We start from the raw sequence: 19,072 nt of genomic DNA, 5'->3' as shown, positions 1-19,072 counted from the left end.
GTACTTAACAAGGGGGTGCTCTCCTCTATCGTTAGAAGTGTACCTAACCCTGTTACAGGGTAATGGGAACATTGGTGAAGGCAGATGCCGGGTGTCTCCTGGCGTGCCTTCCCTTCTCCAAAGGAGTTCCGGAGTGTTCACCAGATAACAGTAGGTATATAGTAGAAAAAGATGCTATACTTCAGTGTTTCTCAACTCCAGTCCTCAAGACTCACCAACAGATCATGTTTTCAGGATTTCCTTAGTATTGCATAGGTGATGGAATTAATGTTAGGACAGGTGATGAAATTATCACCTGGGTAATACTACGGATATCCTGAAAACATGATCTGTTGGTGGGTCTTGAGGACTGGAGTTGAGAAACACTGCCTCACTTGGCGCTGTCACTCCAATAGAAAGTAGCATCAGTTCAAAGATAATTATTTTATTCATGTCTTAAAAGATTACACGTTTTGGGGACCTGCTCCCCTTCATCAGACCAAAAACACAAGACATCTCTTCATCAGTATCATTCTATTCCTTTGGTTGGTCCTTATGTCTGACATTGACTTTTCTCTGCTTGCAACCCTTATAAGTGAAGTAACATCGCCACCTAGTGGTGACTGCTGTGAATGACTCATGCTAGTCGTAAAATATACCTCAACCAATGAAAATCTAGCTCTTGAAAACACTGACCCAGATCTAGTAAATTTACAATGTAACAAGAGGTACTGATTTATAAATGCATATAATCCTCAATGCACCTGCAGAGAGGACAGTGAGGTGGCCATTATACTTGGTGTCAGTCAGGCAAAACAAACTGAATGTGGTAACAGGCGAACAAGTCTTTCATAGGGAAGCACGGCTAAACCAAATATCCAATATGTAAGCTCTTTTCTGAATGTGATTTCATAAAGATCATTTGCTTTTTTGCTTATAAATGATTCCGGAGAAACAAGCAGAACAGTCCATGAGATATTACAGATGCTGTGATGTCATAAACATGTCCACCAATCATAAATGAGCTCTGCCTAGAAGAATCAAGAACCACCCATGAGGAAACAGTCATGACTGTGATGTCATGGAGCTGAGCTGGACCTCCACCAATCAGTGCTGGGGATAACCAGCAGTACATGCCTGCTCAATCAGTTCTGCTGTCCTCCTAGCCTTTCTGTTCCTTGTGAACACGTCATGGAGCGGAATCTCTGGAGGGAAAGTCCTTGTCACATTCAGGAGCAGCAGGACATTCAGAGCCGATCAGATGCTTGCAGGTGGCTGAGGAATGGGATTTATGGCAGACACTTTAGTGCCAATGCTCCATTGTGCCTCTATGTTGTATTGGAGCATACGACTGCGCAAATTTGGTTTTCGTTGGATTTCACGTGGTTGTCTAGTAAAGCTATGTTATCAGTTACCCAAGGGATAGATGATAACTTCGAAACTGGTTGGGGTCCGACTGCTGAAACCTGCACTGACTGACAGCATGGGGCACAGGCCCAACCACTGCAACATTCATTTTTAATGGGGCTTCCAGAAAAAGTGCAGCACCCTAGGAAATTAATGGAGCAGTGGTCAGGCATGTGCACGGCCGCTCCGTTCTAAGAGGTAATAACGGGCATAAAAGTTCTGAAGATTACCGCAGTTTCCAGTGGTTGGCCCCCTGCACCCCGATCTCCAGCTCATCACCTATCCTGCTCCATGCAACAACTCCTTTAAGGCCACGTTCACACTTTCAGTATTTTACCTCAGTATTTGGTGAGTTTTTACATCAATATTTGGTCAGTATTTTACCTCGGTATCGGTAAGCCAAAACCAGGAGTGGGTGATAAATACTGAAGTGGTGACGGGTTTCTATTATACTTTTCCACTGATTGTTCCTCTCCTGGTTTTAGCTTATAAATACGGAGGTAAAAAACTCACCAAATACTGAATGTAGAGGGGTGAAAAGCATAAACAAAGACCACAGGTTGCAGATTAACCCTCTTAAGGTCACGTTCACACTGTGCTGTCCCATCTAAAGTTATGATTCTATGCTTTTATAGTTGTGTTATGTTACCTTTCTTTGTGTTCAGTCTTGCTTTTGGTCTGCTGCCACCTGCTGTCCTTTTTCTGTATAGCAGACTGCAGCTAAGTAATTTTAGTACATGCCTCCCACTTCCAGGTCAGAGATGACTCCTTCTCTTCCTGCCGGTGGCCATTACTAGTTTCATCTTCACCAGAGAGAGACACACTTACCAGGCTGTGGAAGGCATCAGTTTTTTGACCACACACTTCGTTGCTCACACAACTTGCTGAATCATCTTGCTGTACCACCTGGTTGTTACATCTGCATTTCTGGAGAAGTACTGCATTACCAATCATACTCTGTATGTCCAGATTTCCAATAAACAAGTCTGGACTTCACAATATCTGGTGTGTATCATCTCTCCGGACGCATGAACAGCAAAACAGCAACAATGGTCCTGTCTGCTCTGCATCGAGGAAACGGAAGGTAGGAATCTCTCCCAGCCCCACTCAACTACACCTCCATTCGCCTCATGTGGGGACAGAACAGTCAAAAAACTGCCTTGAAGCCTGGCAAAAATCACCCTTGGATCTTAACCCGCCTGCCCACTCACATACTGCAGCCCTGCTCTGCTAAGAAACTCTGCAGCGTCACCCCAGACCGCATTGTGCATAGAGACTGTCTGTATATTATACAACATTGCTGCAGATTGTCGGACTGCAAAACCCCACAATTCTCTAAAAAGACATTGGGGATCTCGTCAGGACATCTTAACTAAGCTGCACTACGATTTCCAGCCCCCAACTCAAAAGTTCAGTTTCTTAAAGAGACAGTGCACCTTAAATCAAAATGGCCGAAAAAGACCCTGCAAAGTCTTCCACTGCTGAAACAGAGCAAATACTACCCGATGATGTCCATTATGAAGAGGGGGAAACAGAGCCAGCTTCAGAAACAGACCAAGACTCGCGACCAAGACGCTCTGCCAAACCAACCATAAAGGTCATCGAAAACTATCACAGTACAAAGGATGAGTTTAATGACAACCTGGACGACCTATGGGAATGAGTCACCTCCCTCATGTCAAGCATCCAACGCCACAAAAATGATGCAGCGAGTCTACAGGACACTATAAAACGGCTAGACACGGCCCACAGAAGATACAAGAGACTGTCCGCAAGGTACGTTGCCTTCCTAAAAAACTCTAATATTGATGAAGCCTCATCAGAATTAAGCAAAGTGAATTCCACAGAAAGAGAAAGGGACACCGCTGTGCAAGACGCCAAAGATAAAGCGGAGCTCCGTATCGCTTATCTGCAAGAAGCTGGATCTCACAGGTCAGGCTAATCCAGACACTCTGCTCGGTGATACAAATCATCCTGCTCAAGAACTTCAGCCCTCAGCGACAGAATCCTAGAGGCCCATTTAAACGCAGAGCGATCCAAATTAAGACGCTCCTACACAGAAAAGAAAGCAGAGGCAGAAGCAGAAGCCAAGAAAGCAGAGGCAGAAGCCAAGAAAGCAGAAGCAGAGGCAGAAAGCAAGAAAGCAGAGGCAGAAGCCAAGAAAGCGAAAGCAGAAGCAGAGGCCCAAGCAAAGATCCTTCAAAGAGAAGCAGAGGCTCGGGCAAAGATTCTTCAAACAGAAATGGAGGAAAAAAAATCACATTAGCTGAAGTAAAAATACTTGAGCAAGCAATAAAGCAAAACCTCGACCCGATTTGCCTACCACCACTGGAAGAAGAGGACCCAGCTGTCTGTACCAGTGATTACGTGCAGAAACAGATATCTGCAGTACACACCTTCTCCAGCGACGTTCAACCCAACAATGTGGAAACGTCCAAGTCAGCCCAACTTACGGTGCCAGTGTTACCCACAGCATCTACAGAAACCCAAGACCAACGCCATAATGTGTCCCCTCAGGAGCAGCAATCATCACAAGATGGCCACAAGATGCACTCCAGTCCATCTCCACAGTTCAAGCCGCAGTCATCGAAACCTCCAGAGGTTAAACCACAGCTCAACCCTAAGGTGAGTGGCTTAGTGTACATTTTTTTGCAAAAAAAACGTATCAACAAAATACCCTGGTTTTGTTAACATCTTTTACTAGCACTTGCTGCTTACTGTTACATATATTTTACAACAGAGTATTTATGCACGTTTGTCATACTGTGTTTTGTTTCTGTGTCTTAGTTCTTGGGTGGTGTGAACAGGGTCTTATTGACCTGTTCATTTTTTGTGCATGTGTCATGTGTTCTGAATCCATTGATTTCTTGCTTATGCAAGTCTTGGGAGATCCCCGCCTCTCTCTTTTGGGACATGCACATAAAAAGCCATTTTGCCCAGCGAGTCCATACCGGGCAGCACCTTTCTGAATCCTGCTCATGAAGGTATTATTCACATGTTCAGGTTTTAAATACATTAGATAGGACTGCTCCGAGAAGGGTATGCCTTGACGTGGCGGAGTGGCTTAGCGTAATTTTTTTGCAAATAAAACGTATCAACAAAATACCCTGGTTTTGTTAACCTCTTTTAGTAGCACTTGCTGCTTACTGTTACATATATTTTACAACAGAGTATTTATGCACGTTTGTCATACTGTGTTTTGTTTCTGTGTCACAGCTCAACCCTGCAGCAACATCATTCTACCCGGGAACAATTCACCCTTCCACGCCACACAGCTTATACGCCCGAGAGGCAACACAAGGTAACAAGGAGTGAAGGATCGGATATGCCCGAGTTAGCCAGGTTTATGGTGAGCACAGATCTAATCAGCACCAGCCTCTCAAGGTTTGACGACTGTGCAGAGAACTACAGAGCCTGGAAAGCAACCTTCAATGCTACCATTGCTGACCTCAACCTATCTGCAGAACGGGAGCTCGACCTCATGGTAAAATGGTTGGGTCCTGACTCCACAAACCGTATCAAGAGTCTTTGGACCGTCTATGTGGGGCAAGCTGAAGCAGGTCTCGCTGCTGCCTTGCTGAGACTCGAAAGAACCTATGGCAGCGCTGAAGCCATAGAAAAATCCCTATTCAAGAGAATGCAGAACGTCCCAAGGATCAACCTTAAGGAAGCCCACAAGCTTCTGGACTTAATTGATCTGCTTATGGAGCTGGAACTTGCAAAAAAGAGACCCTCGTCTGTCTGGATTATGCTACCTGGACACTGCCCATGGGGTGAACCCAATCATCTCAATGCTGCCGCACAGTCTGCAAGAGAAGTGGGCAGTATGCGTTTCCAGGTACAAAAGGTCACATGATGTCACCTTTCCTCTGTTCGATCAGTTCTACAAGTTTGTCGACGAACAGGCCCAAATGAGGAACGACCCTAGCCTAGACTTCCTGGAGTCTAACACTACAGCTCCAGCAATACCGTCATCAAGGTATGAAAGCGTCTCACATAGACGCAAGGACTTGAGGAGCAGTATAAGTGTCAGAAAGACTAACCTGCCACCACCCGCAGTAACTGCCGATAAACAGTACACTATTCCATCGAGAGATAAGTCTTTCATCCGTGAGTGTCCCATTCACAAAAAAACGCACTCACTGAATAAATGTAGAGGCTTCAGGTCCAAAACCAATCAGGAGTGCAAGAAAATCCTCAGTGAACTTGGGGTATGTTTCAAGTGCTGCGCCTCATTAGAACACATGGCCAAGGACTGTAAATCTGCCATTAAGTGTGAAGAGTGTCATAGTGACAAACACCCTGTCATGCTCGCCATGTCTGTCATGTCCGCCATGTCTGTTTTGCCTCATGACCCCTGGAGCGGTGTGCACGCGCATCTCATGTCTGCTATCCTGCATGTGCCCTAGAGCAGTGTGCACACTCACCTCATGACTGTTGAGCTGCGGGATGCCTGCGTTTCTGCTCTGCCTTCTGTGATCGTCTCTTCATGTCTAGAACCCCTGATCATGTGTCCTTCCTATGTTCCAACAGAGGCTGGTTCTGCATTCATCTCTGCATGTCTGGAACTCTGATCATGTGACCTGCCTAGGTTTCAGCACTGGTTCTGCTATCATCTCTGCATGTCTGGAATTCTGATCATGTGACCTGCCTAGGTTTCAGCACTGGTTCTGCAATCATCCCTGCATGTCTGTAATCCTAATCATGTGACTGCTCCCTGTGATCCTAGAGGATCTGAACTGGAAGTTCTCCCCTGGTCCTGACCCAGAAGTGGAGGTGCTATGACCTATATCAGACCGCCCCTTCCTATGCTCAGGGCCTGAGTATTGTGTTGCTTCCCTGCATGGCTGCTTGGTATGCTGGGTCGCTCCCTCTATTCTGTGCCCTTGCACTTTGCTCTGTCGTGCGTCTCTGCACACGCTCCGTGCTCGTACTCCGTCTCTTGTCTTGTATAGTGTTTGTTCTTCGTGCCATGTTTGTCCGTGCCTTGCTTTGCCTTGTAGTACTTTCTATGTTCCCTGCCTTGCCTGTTTTCGCTATGCCTTCTTCCATACCTTGCCTTGCTCTACCTTGTTCCTCCCTATGGTCTCAGTCTTTGCTTGCTCTGCCTCATTCTCTATGGTGCTCTGTAGTGCCCTCTGGCACACGCACCATTCCTCCTCTTTCCTATTGTGCTCTCCTGCACGTTTCTAGGCTAGTTCCAAGGCTCTCCCTTGGCCCGGCTCTGGGCTTCGGCCTAAGCTACGCTGCTAGCTCCGTTCTCGCTCTGATCTGACTCTGTGTTTCTGCCTATGCTTCCGTTCCTGGTTCCGTACTCTGCCTATGCTCTGCCTGGTTTCTTGTCTTGCCTTGCTCTGTTGCTTCGTGTGCCCTTTGCATGTGCCTGGCCTTCCTAGCCTCCTGCTTGTGCCTCAGCCATGCCCGTCGGTCAGTGACAGCAGTGTCGCCTGCCATGCCTCAGTCGGGTTCACTGGTGTTTTGCCCGTCTGTCAGTGCCGCAGCCCGATCAGCTAGCCAGTGCCCCAGCCGTGCTCTCTGTACTTCCTTGCACTTCACGCTGTTTCTGCACTGTGCTGTGTGCTCTCTATAGCACGCGCAGGTCCTCGCCTGCCCTTGGCATACCTCCCCGTGCTTCTATAAAAGTACGTGCAGGTTTTGCCATGTATCCTGTCGTGTCCTCTTGCACACATAGGCCCTAACCCTGTTCTCGTACTCTGTCCCTGGCATGTCCTCGCACGCGCAGGCCACCGTCCTTGTACCTGTCCCTGGCGTGCCCTCTGCATGCGCAGGCCACCGTCCTTGTGCCTCTCCCTGGCATGCCCACTGCACGCGCAGTGTTTTGAGCTCATTTTCTGGTCTACCAGTCAGGCTCCCTCTGGTGGTAACAGGAGGTAGTGAGGCTGATTTAATCAATAGAGATCTGCCACCTGATAATGAGGATGACAATTGGACCTCAGGAATCTCAGTTTGGATTTAAGACAGACGACGCCCTACTCTGGTGCGGGTGATTCCTTCAGCTTGTCAGGTCTTGGTTCAAAGCTCTGTTACAGTCAGTTCAAGCTAAGTTCTCTGCTAATGTTCACACTTGATTTTGTTGTTCTATTCAGTTTTTTGTGTGGTCAGCCAGCCCCGGCTTGGGCTGTGCTGAATTTCCACTCTTATTTATCTGTATTTGCCAATTTGCTTTTTGTCCCTTATTAGATTGGCCTCTTTTTGCTCTGTCTCAGAATATTTCAGAGTGCTGATATAGTGGGAGAAGTCTAGTGACTTCAGGGTTAATTTTGTTATCAGAAGTGTTGGACATTATTTTGTAGGGTTTTGGGCAGATTGCAGACAGTGTCTTTGCTTTCCTCTCCTTTCTAGTTAGTTTGGGCCCCATCGTTTGCTCAGCCTATTTTCCTTCCTGTGTTTGTGTTTTCATCTTGTTTCACCGTCAATACATGTGTGGGGGCTGTCTTTCCTTTGGGGTCTAATCTGGGGCAGTTAGTTTTCCCTTTTCTTGCTTTAGGCTGATGGATTTGGACTTTGCTAAACATTGTGGTTTTTCCATGACACCTCTGCGGACGCCTATCCTTTGAGGGGTATTGATGCTACTCCTTTGGCGGAGAATAAACCTCAGTTTTGGACCCAGGTGATAATGCGAGTTACCCCAGACCACCAAGAAAATTGTAAATTTTTGGTGCTGCACAAATTGCATGATACTATTGTTCTGGGTTTTCCCTGGTTGCAAACTCATAATCCAGTTTTGGATTGGAAATCTGGGTCTGTGGTAAGTTGGGGTTGTCAGTGTGTTCTTAGGGACGCTCCCGTTTTCTCCACCTCTCCTCAGTCTCATGATATTCCTGATTATCTGGCCGATTTTTCTGATGTATTTAGTGAGAGTAAGTCTGCATCTTTGCCTCCTCATAGGAGTTATGACTGTGCAATTGAGTTGATGCCTGGGTGTAAATTTCCCAAGGGTCGGCTTTTCAACTTATCAGTACCCGAACATGATGCTATGTGATCCTATATTAAGGAGTTGTTGGAGAAGGGTCATATTAGACCATCGTAGTTACCTTTAGGTGCTGATTGTTTTTTTGTGGCCAAGAAAGATGGTTCATTAAGACCATGTATTGATTATCGTTCCCTTAACAAGATAACGGTTAAATATCAGTACCCGTTACCTCTGATGTCTGATTTATTCTCCAGAGTTAAGAGTGCTTGCTGGTTTACTAAGCTTGACCTCAGGGGGGCGTATAATCTTATTCGCATCAAGCACGGGGATGAATGGAAGACGGCGTCTAATACTCCGGAGGGACATTTTGAGTACCTGGTGATGCCTTTTGTGCTCACTAATGCCCCTTCTGTCTTCCAGTCTTTTGTGAATGATATTTTCTGTGACTTTGTGGATAAGTTTTTGATCATCTATCTGGATGATATTTTGATCTTTTCTAGTGATTGGGATTCTTATGTGGAACACGTCCGGACTGTGTTTCATATTTTGAGGGAGAATTCCCTGTTTGTTAAGGGATCGCAATGCCTCTTTGGTGTACAGAGGATTTCATTTTTGGGATTTATCTTGTCTCCATCGACTATTGAAATGGACCCGGCCAAGGTACAGGCCATTTATGATTGGGTTCAGCCTACTTCTTTGAAGGCCCTCCAGAAGTTTTTGGGTTTTGCTAATTTCTATCGTAAATTTATAGGTAATTTTTCTGGTATTGTCAAACCACTGACTGATCTGACCAAGAAGGGCGCTGATGTGGCTGAATTGGTCTCCTGAGGCTGTCTCAGCATTTCAGGAGCTTAAGCGGAGATTTACTTCAGCTCCGGTTTTACGGCAACCTGATGTCTCACTTCCATTTCAGGTGGAGGTAGATGCTTCTGAGATTGGTGCAGGAGCTGTTTTGTCCCAAAAAGACTCTGTGCCTTCTTTTCTCGAAAGTTCTCCCCATCTGAACGCAACTATGACGTGGGGAATCGGGAATTGTTGACCATGAAATGGGAATTTGAGGAGTGGAGACATTGGTTAGAGGGAGTTAGACATCAAGTTGTGGTCCTCACCGATCACAAGAATTTGATTTATCTGGAGTCAGCCAAACGCTTGAATCCTAGACAGGCTAGATGGGCCTTGTTTTTCACGCGTTTTAATCTTGTGGTCTCTTTTCTTCCGGGCACTAAGAATGTTAAGGCAGACGCCCTTTCTAGGAGTTTCTTTGCCGATTCTCTTAATGTGACCGAGCCTACTACCATCCTAGGTGAGGGGGTAGTTCTTTCTGCCATTTTGCCCGATTTGAGACGCGACCTGGATGAATTTCAGGAGGATAATCCTGAGCGTTGCCCTATGGGAAAATTGTATGTTCCTGACCAGTGGAGAAAGAGAGTGATGTCTGAAATTCATTGCTCCGCATTGGCTGGTAATCCAGGTATTTTTGGGACCAGAGATTTGGTGAGTCGGTCCTTTTGGTGGCCCGCCTTATCTCGTGATGTCAGGAATTTTGTACAGTCCTGTGGGACTTGTTCTCGGTCTAAACCCTGTTCTCGTTCTAGTGGGTTGCTGATGCCCCTGCCGGTGCCCAAGAGGCCACGGACCCATATCTCAATGGATTTTATTTCTGATCTTCCTGTCTCTCAGAGAATGTTATCTGGGTGATTTGTGATAGATTTTCGAAGATGGTCCATCTTGTACCACTCCCAAAGTTGCCATCTTCCGCTGAGCTGGTGCCCTTGTTTTTACAACAGGTGGTTCGGTTACATGGGATTCCTGAGAACATTGTGTCCGACAGAGAAGTTCAGTTTGTTTCCAGATTCTGGAAAGCCTTTTGTTCCAGTCTGGGAATTCAGTTATCCTTCTCCTCCGCGTTTCATCCCCAGACCAATGGACAGACTGAGAGAACAAACCAGACCTTGGAGTCTTATTTAAGATGTTTTATATCTGCTGATCAGGATGATTGGGTCTCATTTTTGCCCTTGGCCGAATTCGCGCTGAACAATAGAGCTAGTTCTGCCACTTTGATATCACCCTTTTTCTGTAATTTTGGGTTTCATCCTCGATTCTTTTCAGGGCAAGTGGAATCTTCGTCCTGCCCAGGTGTGGACACTGTGGTTGAGAGAATGCAGCAGATATGGGACCAAGTGGTGGATAAGTTGTCACTCTCTCAGGAAAAGGCCCAGCGATTTTCCAACCGGCATAGGACCATTGGTCCCCGGTTTAGAGTGATATGGTTTGGTTGCCGTCTAGGAATATTCCTATGAAGGTTGCATCTCCAAAATTTAAGCCAAGATTTATTGGACCTTATAAGATTTTGGAGATTCTTAATCCTGTTTCTTTTCGATTGGCTCTTCCAGTTACGTTCAAGATCCATAACGTATTTCACAAATCTCTGTTGAAGAGGTTTGTTGAGCCAGTGGTTCCTATGGCAGCACCTCCTGACCCTGTGTTGGTTGAAGGCAATGTGGAATATGAGGTAGAGAAAATATTGGATTCTCGCTTGGTTAGACGGAGACTCCAGTATTTGGTCAAATGGAAGGGTTATGGCCAGGAGGATAATTCTTGGGTCTCTGCCTCTGATATTCATGCCAATAGATTGGTTCGTGCTTTTCACTGGGCCCATCCTGATCGGCCTGGTGGCGTGGATGAGGGTTCGGTGACCCCTCCTCAAGGGGGGGGGTACTGTTGTGAGTTCATTTTCTGGTCTACCAGTCAGGCTCCCTCTGGTGGTAACAGGAGGTAGTGAGGCTGATTTAATCAGTAGAGATCTGCCACCTGATAATGAGGATGACAATTGGACCTCAGGAATCTCAGATTGGATTTAAGACAGCCAACGCCCTACTCTGGTGCTGGTGATTCCTTCAGCTTGTCAGGTCTTGGTTCTCAGCTCTGTTCCAGTCAGCTCAAGCTAAGTTCTCTGCTAATGTTCACACTTGATTTTGTTGTTCTGTTCAGTTTTTCGTGTGGTCAGCCAGCCCCGGCTTGGGCTGTGCTGAATTTCCACTCTTATTTATCTGTATTTGCCATTTGCTTTTTGTCCCTTATTAGATTGGCCTCTTTTTGCTCTGTCTCAGAATATTTCAGAGTGCTGATATAGTGGAAGAAGTCTAGTGACTTCAGGGTTAATTTTGTTATCAGAAGTGTTGGACATTATTTTGTAGGGTTTTGGGCAGATTGCAGACAGTGTCTTTGTTTTCCTCTCCTTTCTAGTTAGTTTGGGCCCCATCATTTGCTCAGCCTATTTTCCTACCTGTGTTTGTGTTTTCATCTTGTTTCACCGTCAATACATGTGTGGGGGCTGTCTTTCCTTTGGGGTCTGCTCTGGGGCAGTTAGTTTTCCCTTTTCTTGCTTTAGGCTTATTTAGTCCTCCGGCCGTGACGAGGCGTCTAGGTTCATCGTAGGCACGCTCCACGGCTGCTGCTAGTTGTGTGGTAGGGATCAGGGATCTGCAATCTGCATAGTTACCAACCTCTCTGGTATTTCTGGGCTTAGCATGTTTAGGTTTTTTCCTCCTCGGTGACCCATTCATAACAGTGCAGGCCTCCGTCCTTGTACCTGTCCCTGGCGTGCCCTCTGCACGCGCAGGCCTCCGTCCTTGTACCTGTCCCTGGCGTGCCTCTCTGCACGCGCAGGCCTCCGTCCTTGTGCCTGTCCCTGGCATGCCCCTCGGCATGCGCAGGCCTCCGTCCTGTGAACCTGATCCTGGCGTGTCTCCAAGAACGCACCCTGCCTTGAACCCTGGCGTGGCTCCAAGCACGCACCCTGCCGTGAACCCTGGCTTGCCTGCCGGATTCCTGAAACCTGCCGACTGCTGCCAGAGGTCCGGAACCAGATGACTGCGGCCTGATGTCCGGAGCTGATGTCCGCAGCCTGATGCCTGGACCCTGTCGGTCGTTGCCAGTAGTCCGGAGTCCGATGCCATCGCACCCCGTCTTGGATCCTGGCGTGTCCTTGCATGCACCCTGCCTTGGACTCTGGCGTGTCTCTCGGCGCGCACCTTGTCTTGGACTCTGGCGTGCCCTAGCACGCATCCCCTCTAGGAACTCTGGTGTGATCCCTAACACGTACCCTGCCCTGGACTCTGGTATGTTTTCGTGCACGTGTTATGTCTGGAACATTTGGCGTGCCCTTGCACGTACCTTGCCGTGTTTCACCGTTTGTGCCCTGCACCTGATTCCCTGTTTATGCCTTGCACCTGAATAAAGTGTAAAACCACGTTTTGCTGAAGAAACCCTGTGACTTTGTTTTATGTTTGGTATCCTGTCCGTCCTGTTGCCAGACACTCAATAGTGTCTCTCTGAGCCGGCCGTCTGGTCCAGCTGCCGTGGTGGCTCACCCCCTTGGTCTTGCCCCTGACACTCCCTGTACAGGGGGTGGGTTCTCACTAGGTCAGCTCGCCCTAGGTGGGTGGGCGCCACGGTCCAGAGGGTCCACTCGAAAAAGGAAAACGACTCAGCGTAAGCTGACGTTCGTCACACACCAATCAGCTTTGCATCCAACCTCAGCCACCAGCGATTCAGCAGTCGCAGTTACCTCTAGTCCGGCTACAAGCCATGGCTGGGAGCCACAGAATAACGCCAAGTCTACCACGGCTGTCTCCTGCTCACGCTCAAAGGTATGTGGGAAGAGCCAAAGTGACAAATGCTGTGTCAGGATATGCCTAATCAAAGTTTATCCAGAAGGGCAACCAGAGAAGGCAGTAAAAATGTATGCCATCATTGACGATCAGAGCAATCGATCCCTGGCTGGACCTAAGTTCTTTGAAGCCTTTGGAATCAAGGGACCAGCAACGCCCTATACTCTGAACACTTGCTCTGGCAGCATAGAGACTAGCGGCAGGAGGGCACAAGGTTTCATTGCTTCTCCTGTCAACGGAGGCGTAGAAATACCCTTACCTACGCTAATCGAATGCGATCAAATACCCAGCCAAAGGAATGAGATTCCTACCCCAGAAGCTGCGTTCCACCAACCACACCTAAGGCACCTAGTCAGCGTTATCCCACCTATGGACTCAGATGCTGGAATCCTACTTCTGCTCGGCAGAGACAATTTAAGGATACATAAGGTCCGCCAACAGTGCAATGGTCCTGACTATGCCCCCTACGCACAGAGACTCGACTTGGGGTGGGTAATCATAGGAAATGTGTGCTTGGACCGAACAAGAGTCGATTCCTTTAAGACTTATGTACTCAGAGACGGACGAGCTACTCTCTGCAAACCATGCCCTCATCACCACAAGGTGAAAGAGAAGCCTCCAGATCCAGTACAGCTGCCTGATGTCATTCCTTCTCCCTATGCAGACGACTTGGGAAGATCGGTGTTTCATACAACTAAGGATGACAACAAAGTAGCCCCGTCAATGGAAGACAAGGAATTTGTCAGGATAATGGACAATGAGTCCCTTAAGGTGAAAGAGAAGCCTCCAGATCCAGTACAGCTGCCTGATGTCATTCCTTCTCCCTATGCAGACGACTTGGGAAGATCGGTGTTTCATACAACTAAGGATGACAACAAAGTAGCCCCGTCAATGGAAGACAAGGAATTTGTCAGGATAATGGACAATGAGTCCCTTAAGGACGAGACAAATCACTGAGTTTTTCCCCTACCCTTCCGAGCTACCAGGGTAAGACTCCCGAACAATCGTGAACAAGCCTTGTCCAGATTCAACTCTCTCCAGCGCACACTTAGCAACAAACCGGAGATGAAAGAACACATTGTCACCTTTATGAGCAAGATATTCCAGAATAACCATGCTGAGACAGCGCCTCCCTTAAAGGAAAATGAGGAGTGCTGGTACCTACCCTCATTCGGAGTATATCACCCACGGAAACCTAAGCAAATTAGAGTTGTCTTTGATTCAAGCGCCAAACATCAAGGTGTATCTCTCAACGATGTCCTCCTCACGGGTCCTAATCTTACAAACAACCTAGTAGGAGTGTTGATGAGGTTCAGGAAAGGGCCCATTGCCATCACCGCTGACATTGAACAGATGTTCCACTGTTTCATAGTCAGAGAGGACCATAGGAATTTCCTCAGGTTCAAGGACAATGACCCCAGCAAAGGGATGGTGGAGTATCGCATGAGGGTGCACGTATTCAGGAACAGCCCTTCCCCAGCAGTGGCAACCTATGGCCTGCGGAGAACCGCTCAAGAAGGAGAGACCGAATATGGAACACACGCCAGAGACTTTGTAGAGAAAGACGTCTATGTAGATGATGGACTAAAATCTCTACCCACAGAAGAAGCGGCTATCGATCTACTCAAGAGGTCCCAAGGTATGCTGTACCAAGCTAAGCTTAGATTGCACAAAATTGCTTCAAGCAGTGCGGCTGTCATGAGAGCCTTTGATTCAAGTGACCACGCACCAGGATTCAAGGACATAGACCTGGGACCAGACTGTCCGCCTGTGCAGAGAAGCTTAGGCTTGAGGTGGAACCTGTCAGTCGACACCTTCAGTTTCCAAATAAACTGTGCAGACAAACCATTCGCTAAACGTGGTGTCCTGTCAGTGGTGAATAGCTTATACGACCCGCTGGGGTTCGTAGCATCAGTTACCATACAAGGTAAATCCCTTCTGAGACAGCTTTCCGAAACCGTCAAGGACTGGGATGCCCCACTCCCTCCTGAGAAGGAACCAAATGGGAAACCTGGAAGCAGTCTTTGTGTGCCTTGAATGAGATCCACATACCGAGATGCTACGCCAGAACCTCACTTGCTGCTAGCACTAGGAAGGAACTCCATGTGTTCTCGGATGCATCCATGGAGGCCATTGCAGCAGTTGCCTACCTGAAGGTGATGGGACCCGACAATCAAGATCATGTTGGATTCGTCTTCGGCAAGGCTAAGTTGGCTCCCAAGCCTGACCACACTATTCCCAGGCTTGAACTCTGTGCGACCGTGCTTGCAGTGGAACTCGCAGACTTTATACAGCACGAGCTAGATACCAACATAGATGACGTGCAATACTACAGTGACAGTAAGGTTGTCTTAGGTTACATCTACAACCAAACAAGGCATTTCTACGTGTACGTCAGTAACCGCATCGAGAGAATAAGGAGGTCTTCCAAGCCTGAACAATGGCACTATATCCCATCTGAACTTAATCCAGCTGACCATGCCACTAGACCTATGTCTATAAGGTCCTTTGCTAACTCTTCTTGGCTGTCAGGTCCTAAGTTTCTGCTGGAACAGAAGGGAAGTGAACGTGTCCAGGAAGTCTTCAGCATCCAGGATCTGGATGGCGATCCAGAAGTCCGCTCCGAGGTCAGTGCTTTGGCGACGAACACTAAACCAACCTCCAGCCTCGGTTGCCAGCGCTTCAAATACTTCTCCAATGGGAGGAAACTTCTTAAGACTATCGCAAGGTTAGTCCACACTGCGAGATATTATCTCAGCTCACGTGGAGACAAAGACTGTCACGGCTGGCACGTCTGCCACAAACCACTCTCTATCAACTACGTTCCGGTAGGATGAACCACGAACAGAACACTGCCCTACTATTTCGTCCATTGGATTACTGTTTGGGTCGGAGACAGTTTGGCCTAGTACGGCTTCTCCGATCCGAAGATGGGTACCATTGGATTGTCTCAGGAACTGACTGTCATCTACCTCGTTTTGAAGTTGTTATTATTGCATGCATATTCATGTTTCTTTTCTAGGTTATTGAACTTTAAAGAAAAACAAAAAAAACTATATAGTGAAATTCCTTATGGAATTTCAGACGGGGAGTGTGCTGTCCCATCTAAAGTTATGATTCTATGCTTATATAGTTGTGTTATGTTACCTTTCTTTGTGTTCAGTTTTGCTTTTGGTCTGCTGCCACCTGCTGTCCTTTTTCTGTATAGCAGACTGCAGCTAAGTAATTTTAGTACATGCCTCCCACTTCCAGGTCAGATGACTCCTTCTCTTCCTGCCGGTGGCCATTACTAGTTTCATCTTCACCAGGGAGAGATACGCTTACCAGGCTGTGGAAGGCATCAGTTTTTTGACCACTTACAAATCCGTTGCTCACCTTGCTGCATCTTGCTGTACCACCTGGTTGTTACATCTGCATTTCTGGAGAAGTACTGCATTATCAATCATACGCTGTATGTCCAGATTTCCAATAAACAAGTCTGGACTTCACAATATCTGGTGTGTATCATCTCTCCGGACGCATGAACAGCAAAACAGCAACAATGGTCCTGTCTGCTCTGCATCGAGGAAACGGAAGGTAGGATTCTCTCCCAGCCCCACTCAACTACACCTCCATTCGCCTCATGTGGGGACAGAGCACACACGTTCAATATTTGTTGAGTTTTTTACCTCAGTATTTGGTCAGTATTTTACCTTGGTATTTGGTTAGTATTTTACCTCAGTATCTGAAAGTCAAATACAGGAGTGGGTGATAAATACAGACGTGGTGACGTGTTTCTATTATACTTTTCCTCTGATTGTCCCACTCCTGGTTTTAGCTTATAAATACTGAGGTAAAATACTGACCAAATACTAAATGTAGAGGGGTGAAAAGCATAAACAACAAAGACCACAGGTTACAGATTAACCCTCTTAAGGTCACGTTCACACATTCAATATTTGTTGAGTTTTTTACCTCAGTATTTGGTCAGTATTTTACCTCAGTATTTGGTCAGTATTTTACCTCAGTATCTGAAAGCCAAAACCAGGAGTGGGTGATAAATACAGAAGTGGTGACGGGTTTCTATTATACTTTTCCTCTGATTGTTCCTCTCCTGGTTTTGGCTTACAGATACTGATGTAAAAAACTCACCAAATACTGAGGTAAAATACTGACCAAAAACTGACCGTGTGCACATGGCCTAACATCTTGGGCTAACATCTTCTATCAGAATAACCACTGCATTAGGCTATGTTCACAACTTTTTTGTCCGGCTATAAAAAACTAATTTCGACTGGATCTGTTTTATAAACATTGAAGTCTATGGAGAATGGATCAGGTAATCAGCCACCCGTTTTTCTCCCATTTGAAAAGGATCCGTTTTTTGCTGACCAGATCAGTTTCATATGGAAGAAGACTGATGGTTATAGAATGGATCTGTTTTCCATAGATTTCAATGTTAAAAAAACGGATCCAGTTGAAATTAGTTTTTTTAGTTGGACAAAAAAGTAATGTCTGCGCAACTTGTCAACGGCTTGTTCCTGGGTCTGTTCTAACGGATGATTACTGGACATGTGGCCGTAGCCTTACACCATGAAGAGTACAGAGAGAAATGCAAACAGACCAGACGCATCATGGCTGATATATGGGTTCCTCTATAAGCCCCCATCATGGACCCCAAACCACTCCTAATACCACCCACATAGGAATGAGACAAAGTCACCATCCCAGGCGACCATGCTGCTGCTACGCTCTTGTGTACAGAGCGCTGGCCGCCATGAAGACGCTGCAGCAATCACTGGAACCATCTGATTGTTGGGGTCCTGAAAGCTGGACCACCACAGACCTCCACTGATGAATGGATAAAGTAACCATTAATCTTATAGGTATAGAAACCCCCTCTAATTCGCCCCCTGGTGGGAGTGAGATGGGGATATGAGAAACACCTGGCGGGACTGACAGTCACCAGTGCTGCAATCCCGATCCCTGACACTACATAGCAGGAGCCGCCATGTGGGCCCCACAGACCGGGGACTAACTTACCCCTTACTCTACTGGAGGTGCAGACCTCTGCTCTGAAGACAGTACAGACTGTGTACGCTAACTGCACATTACCCCACTAACAAACCACTGGCGATCGTGTCCCACATACATCCACACGATAAAGACAGATCATATCCACCTGATTCTGACGCCAGAGTCCCGTTGCTAAGGCCGATAGACGCCAGCCACCTTGTCCTTGGCAACGACGTAAGCGTCTATCCCCTTCCCCGCGTGACGTGGGTGAGAGCTCAGGAGCCGGAGTGTTAGCAATAGCTCCGCCTTCCACATGGCGTCACACCGGTAGCAGCCGGAACCTGTGAGTCCCGGAAAGAGCGGCTTACCTGTGCCCTGCCGCCGCGCCAGCACCTGTTCCTAGAGTGTCGCCTCTGACAGAGATGGGCACGGACGGTCTCGGCTCTCGGGAGCAGCATGAAGCTACGAGCAAGTTCTGAGCGGTGAGGACGTGGTGTACGTAGCAGCGTGATCCGTGACGTCATCTGCTGCCACTGGCGAGGTACAGGGGGCGCAGGGCAGAGATACTGTGCTCTGCGCCCGGAATACCCTCTTAAAGGGGTAGTACAGGTGATAACAGTGCCGACCCCAATGCGCAGTCCCTGTCCCCTGCCCTGTGTATAAGATATAACGGGTTTCCCCGGACAGCCCCGTTAAGGTCGCGATCAGTTGTCAGTGTGCTGTTTCTTCTTCCCTTATTTGTTGGCACCATTTGTTGCAGTTCTGAGACTCCATTTACCTCACAGGAAAATTTGGTAAATGTTTCCAAATATGGCGGGATGGTGAGACACCCCCCCCCAGCTCCCCCATTGTTTGTACATACCGCCAGGCTTGAGGGCTTCTGATATTAATCTAGTGGCTTAGGCTGTGTGCACACGGTGCGGATTCTGCTGCGTTTCTGCAGCGGTTTTTCCCCTGCGGAAACGCAGCAGTTCCGCTGACCAAGTACAGTACAATGAAACCCTATGGAGTTTCAAAACCACTGTGCACATGCTGCGTTTTTTTCCGCGCAGTTTTGTTGCGGTTTTCAAACCGCAGCATGTCA

At 47.4% G+C, this 19,072-nt stretch overlaps 2 protein-coding genes across 5 annotated transcripts in view; one reads left to right on the top strand and one right to left on the bottom strand.

The window, feature by feature from the left end:
* The window catches only part of LOC141085972 (uncharacterized), a 104,155-nt gene extending 85,911 nt beyond the window's left edge, over positions 1-18,244 (bottom strand). The window contains exon 1 of the mRNA XM_073571662.1: positions 18,155-18,244. The gene's annotated coding sequence lies outside the window, so the exon portion shown is untranslated. The remainder of the gene's footprint in view (positions 1-18,154) is intronic.
* A 36-nt stretch (positions 18,245-18,280) lies between these two features.
* Positions 18,281-19,072, top strand: part of RNFT1 (ring finger protein, transmembrane 1) — a 53,894-nt gene continuing 53,102 nt past the window's right edge. The window contains exon 1 of one of the 4 annotated variants that reach the window (XM_073573146.1): positions 18,281-18,483. Coding sequence is in view for 2 of the 4 variants with exons in the window: in XM_073573125.1 (XP_073429226.1) it covers positions 18,445-18,470 (26 nt within the window). In the remaining 2 variants the exon portion in view is untranslated. Of the gene's footprint in view, positions 18,530-19,072 lie in introns of all 4 variants that reach the window. The other 3 variants (XM_073573139.1, XM_073573125.1, XM_073573133.1) reach the window with 3 other exon arrangements.

The sequence above is a fragment of the Dendrobates tinctorius genome, unplaced genomic scaffold (genome assembly GCF_039654945.1).
Source record: "Dendrobates tinctorius isolate UK_male_01 unplaced genomic scaffold, ASM3965494v1 ptg000007l, whole genome shotgun sequence".
In the NCBI taxonomy this organism is placed as follows: domain Eukaryota; kingdom Metazoa; phylum Chordata; class Amphibia; order Anura; family Dendrobatidae; genus Dendrobates; species Dendrobates tinctorius.
This window is presented reverse-complemented; position numbering and strand designations above follow the sequence as displayed.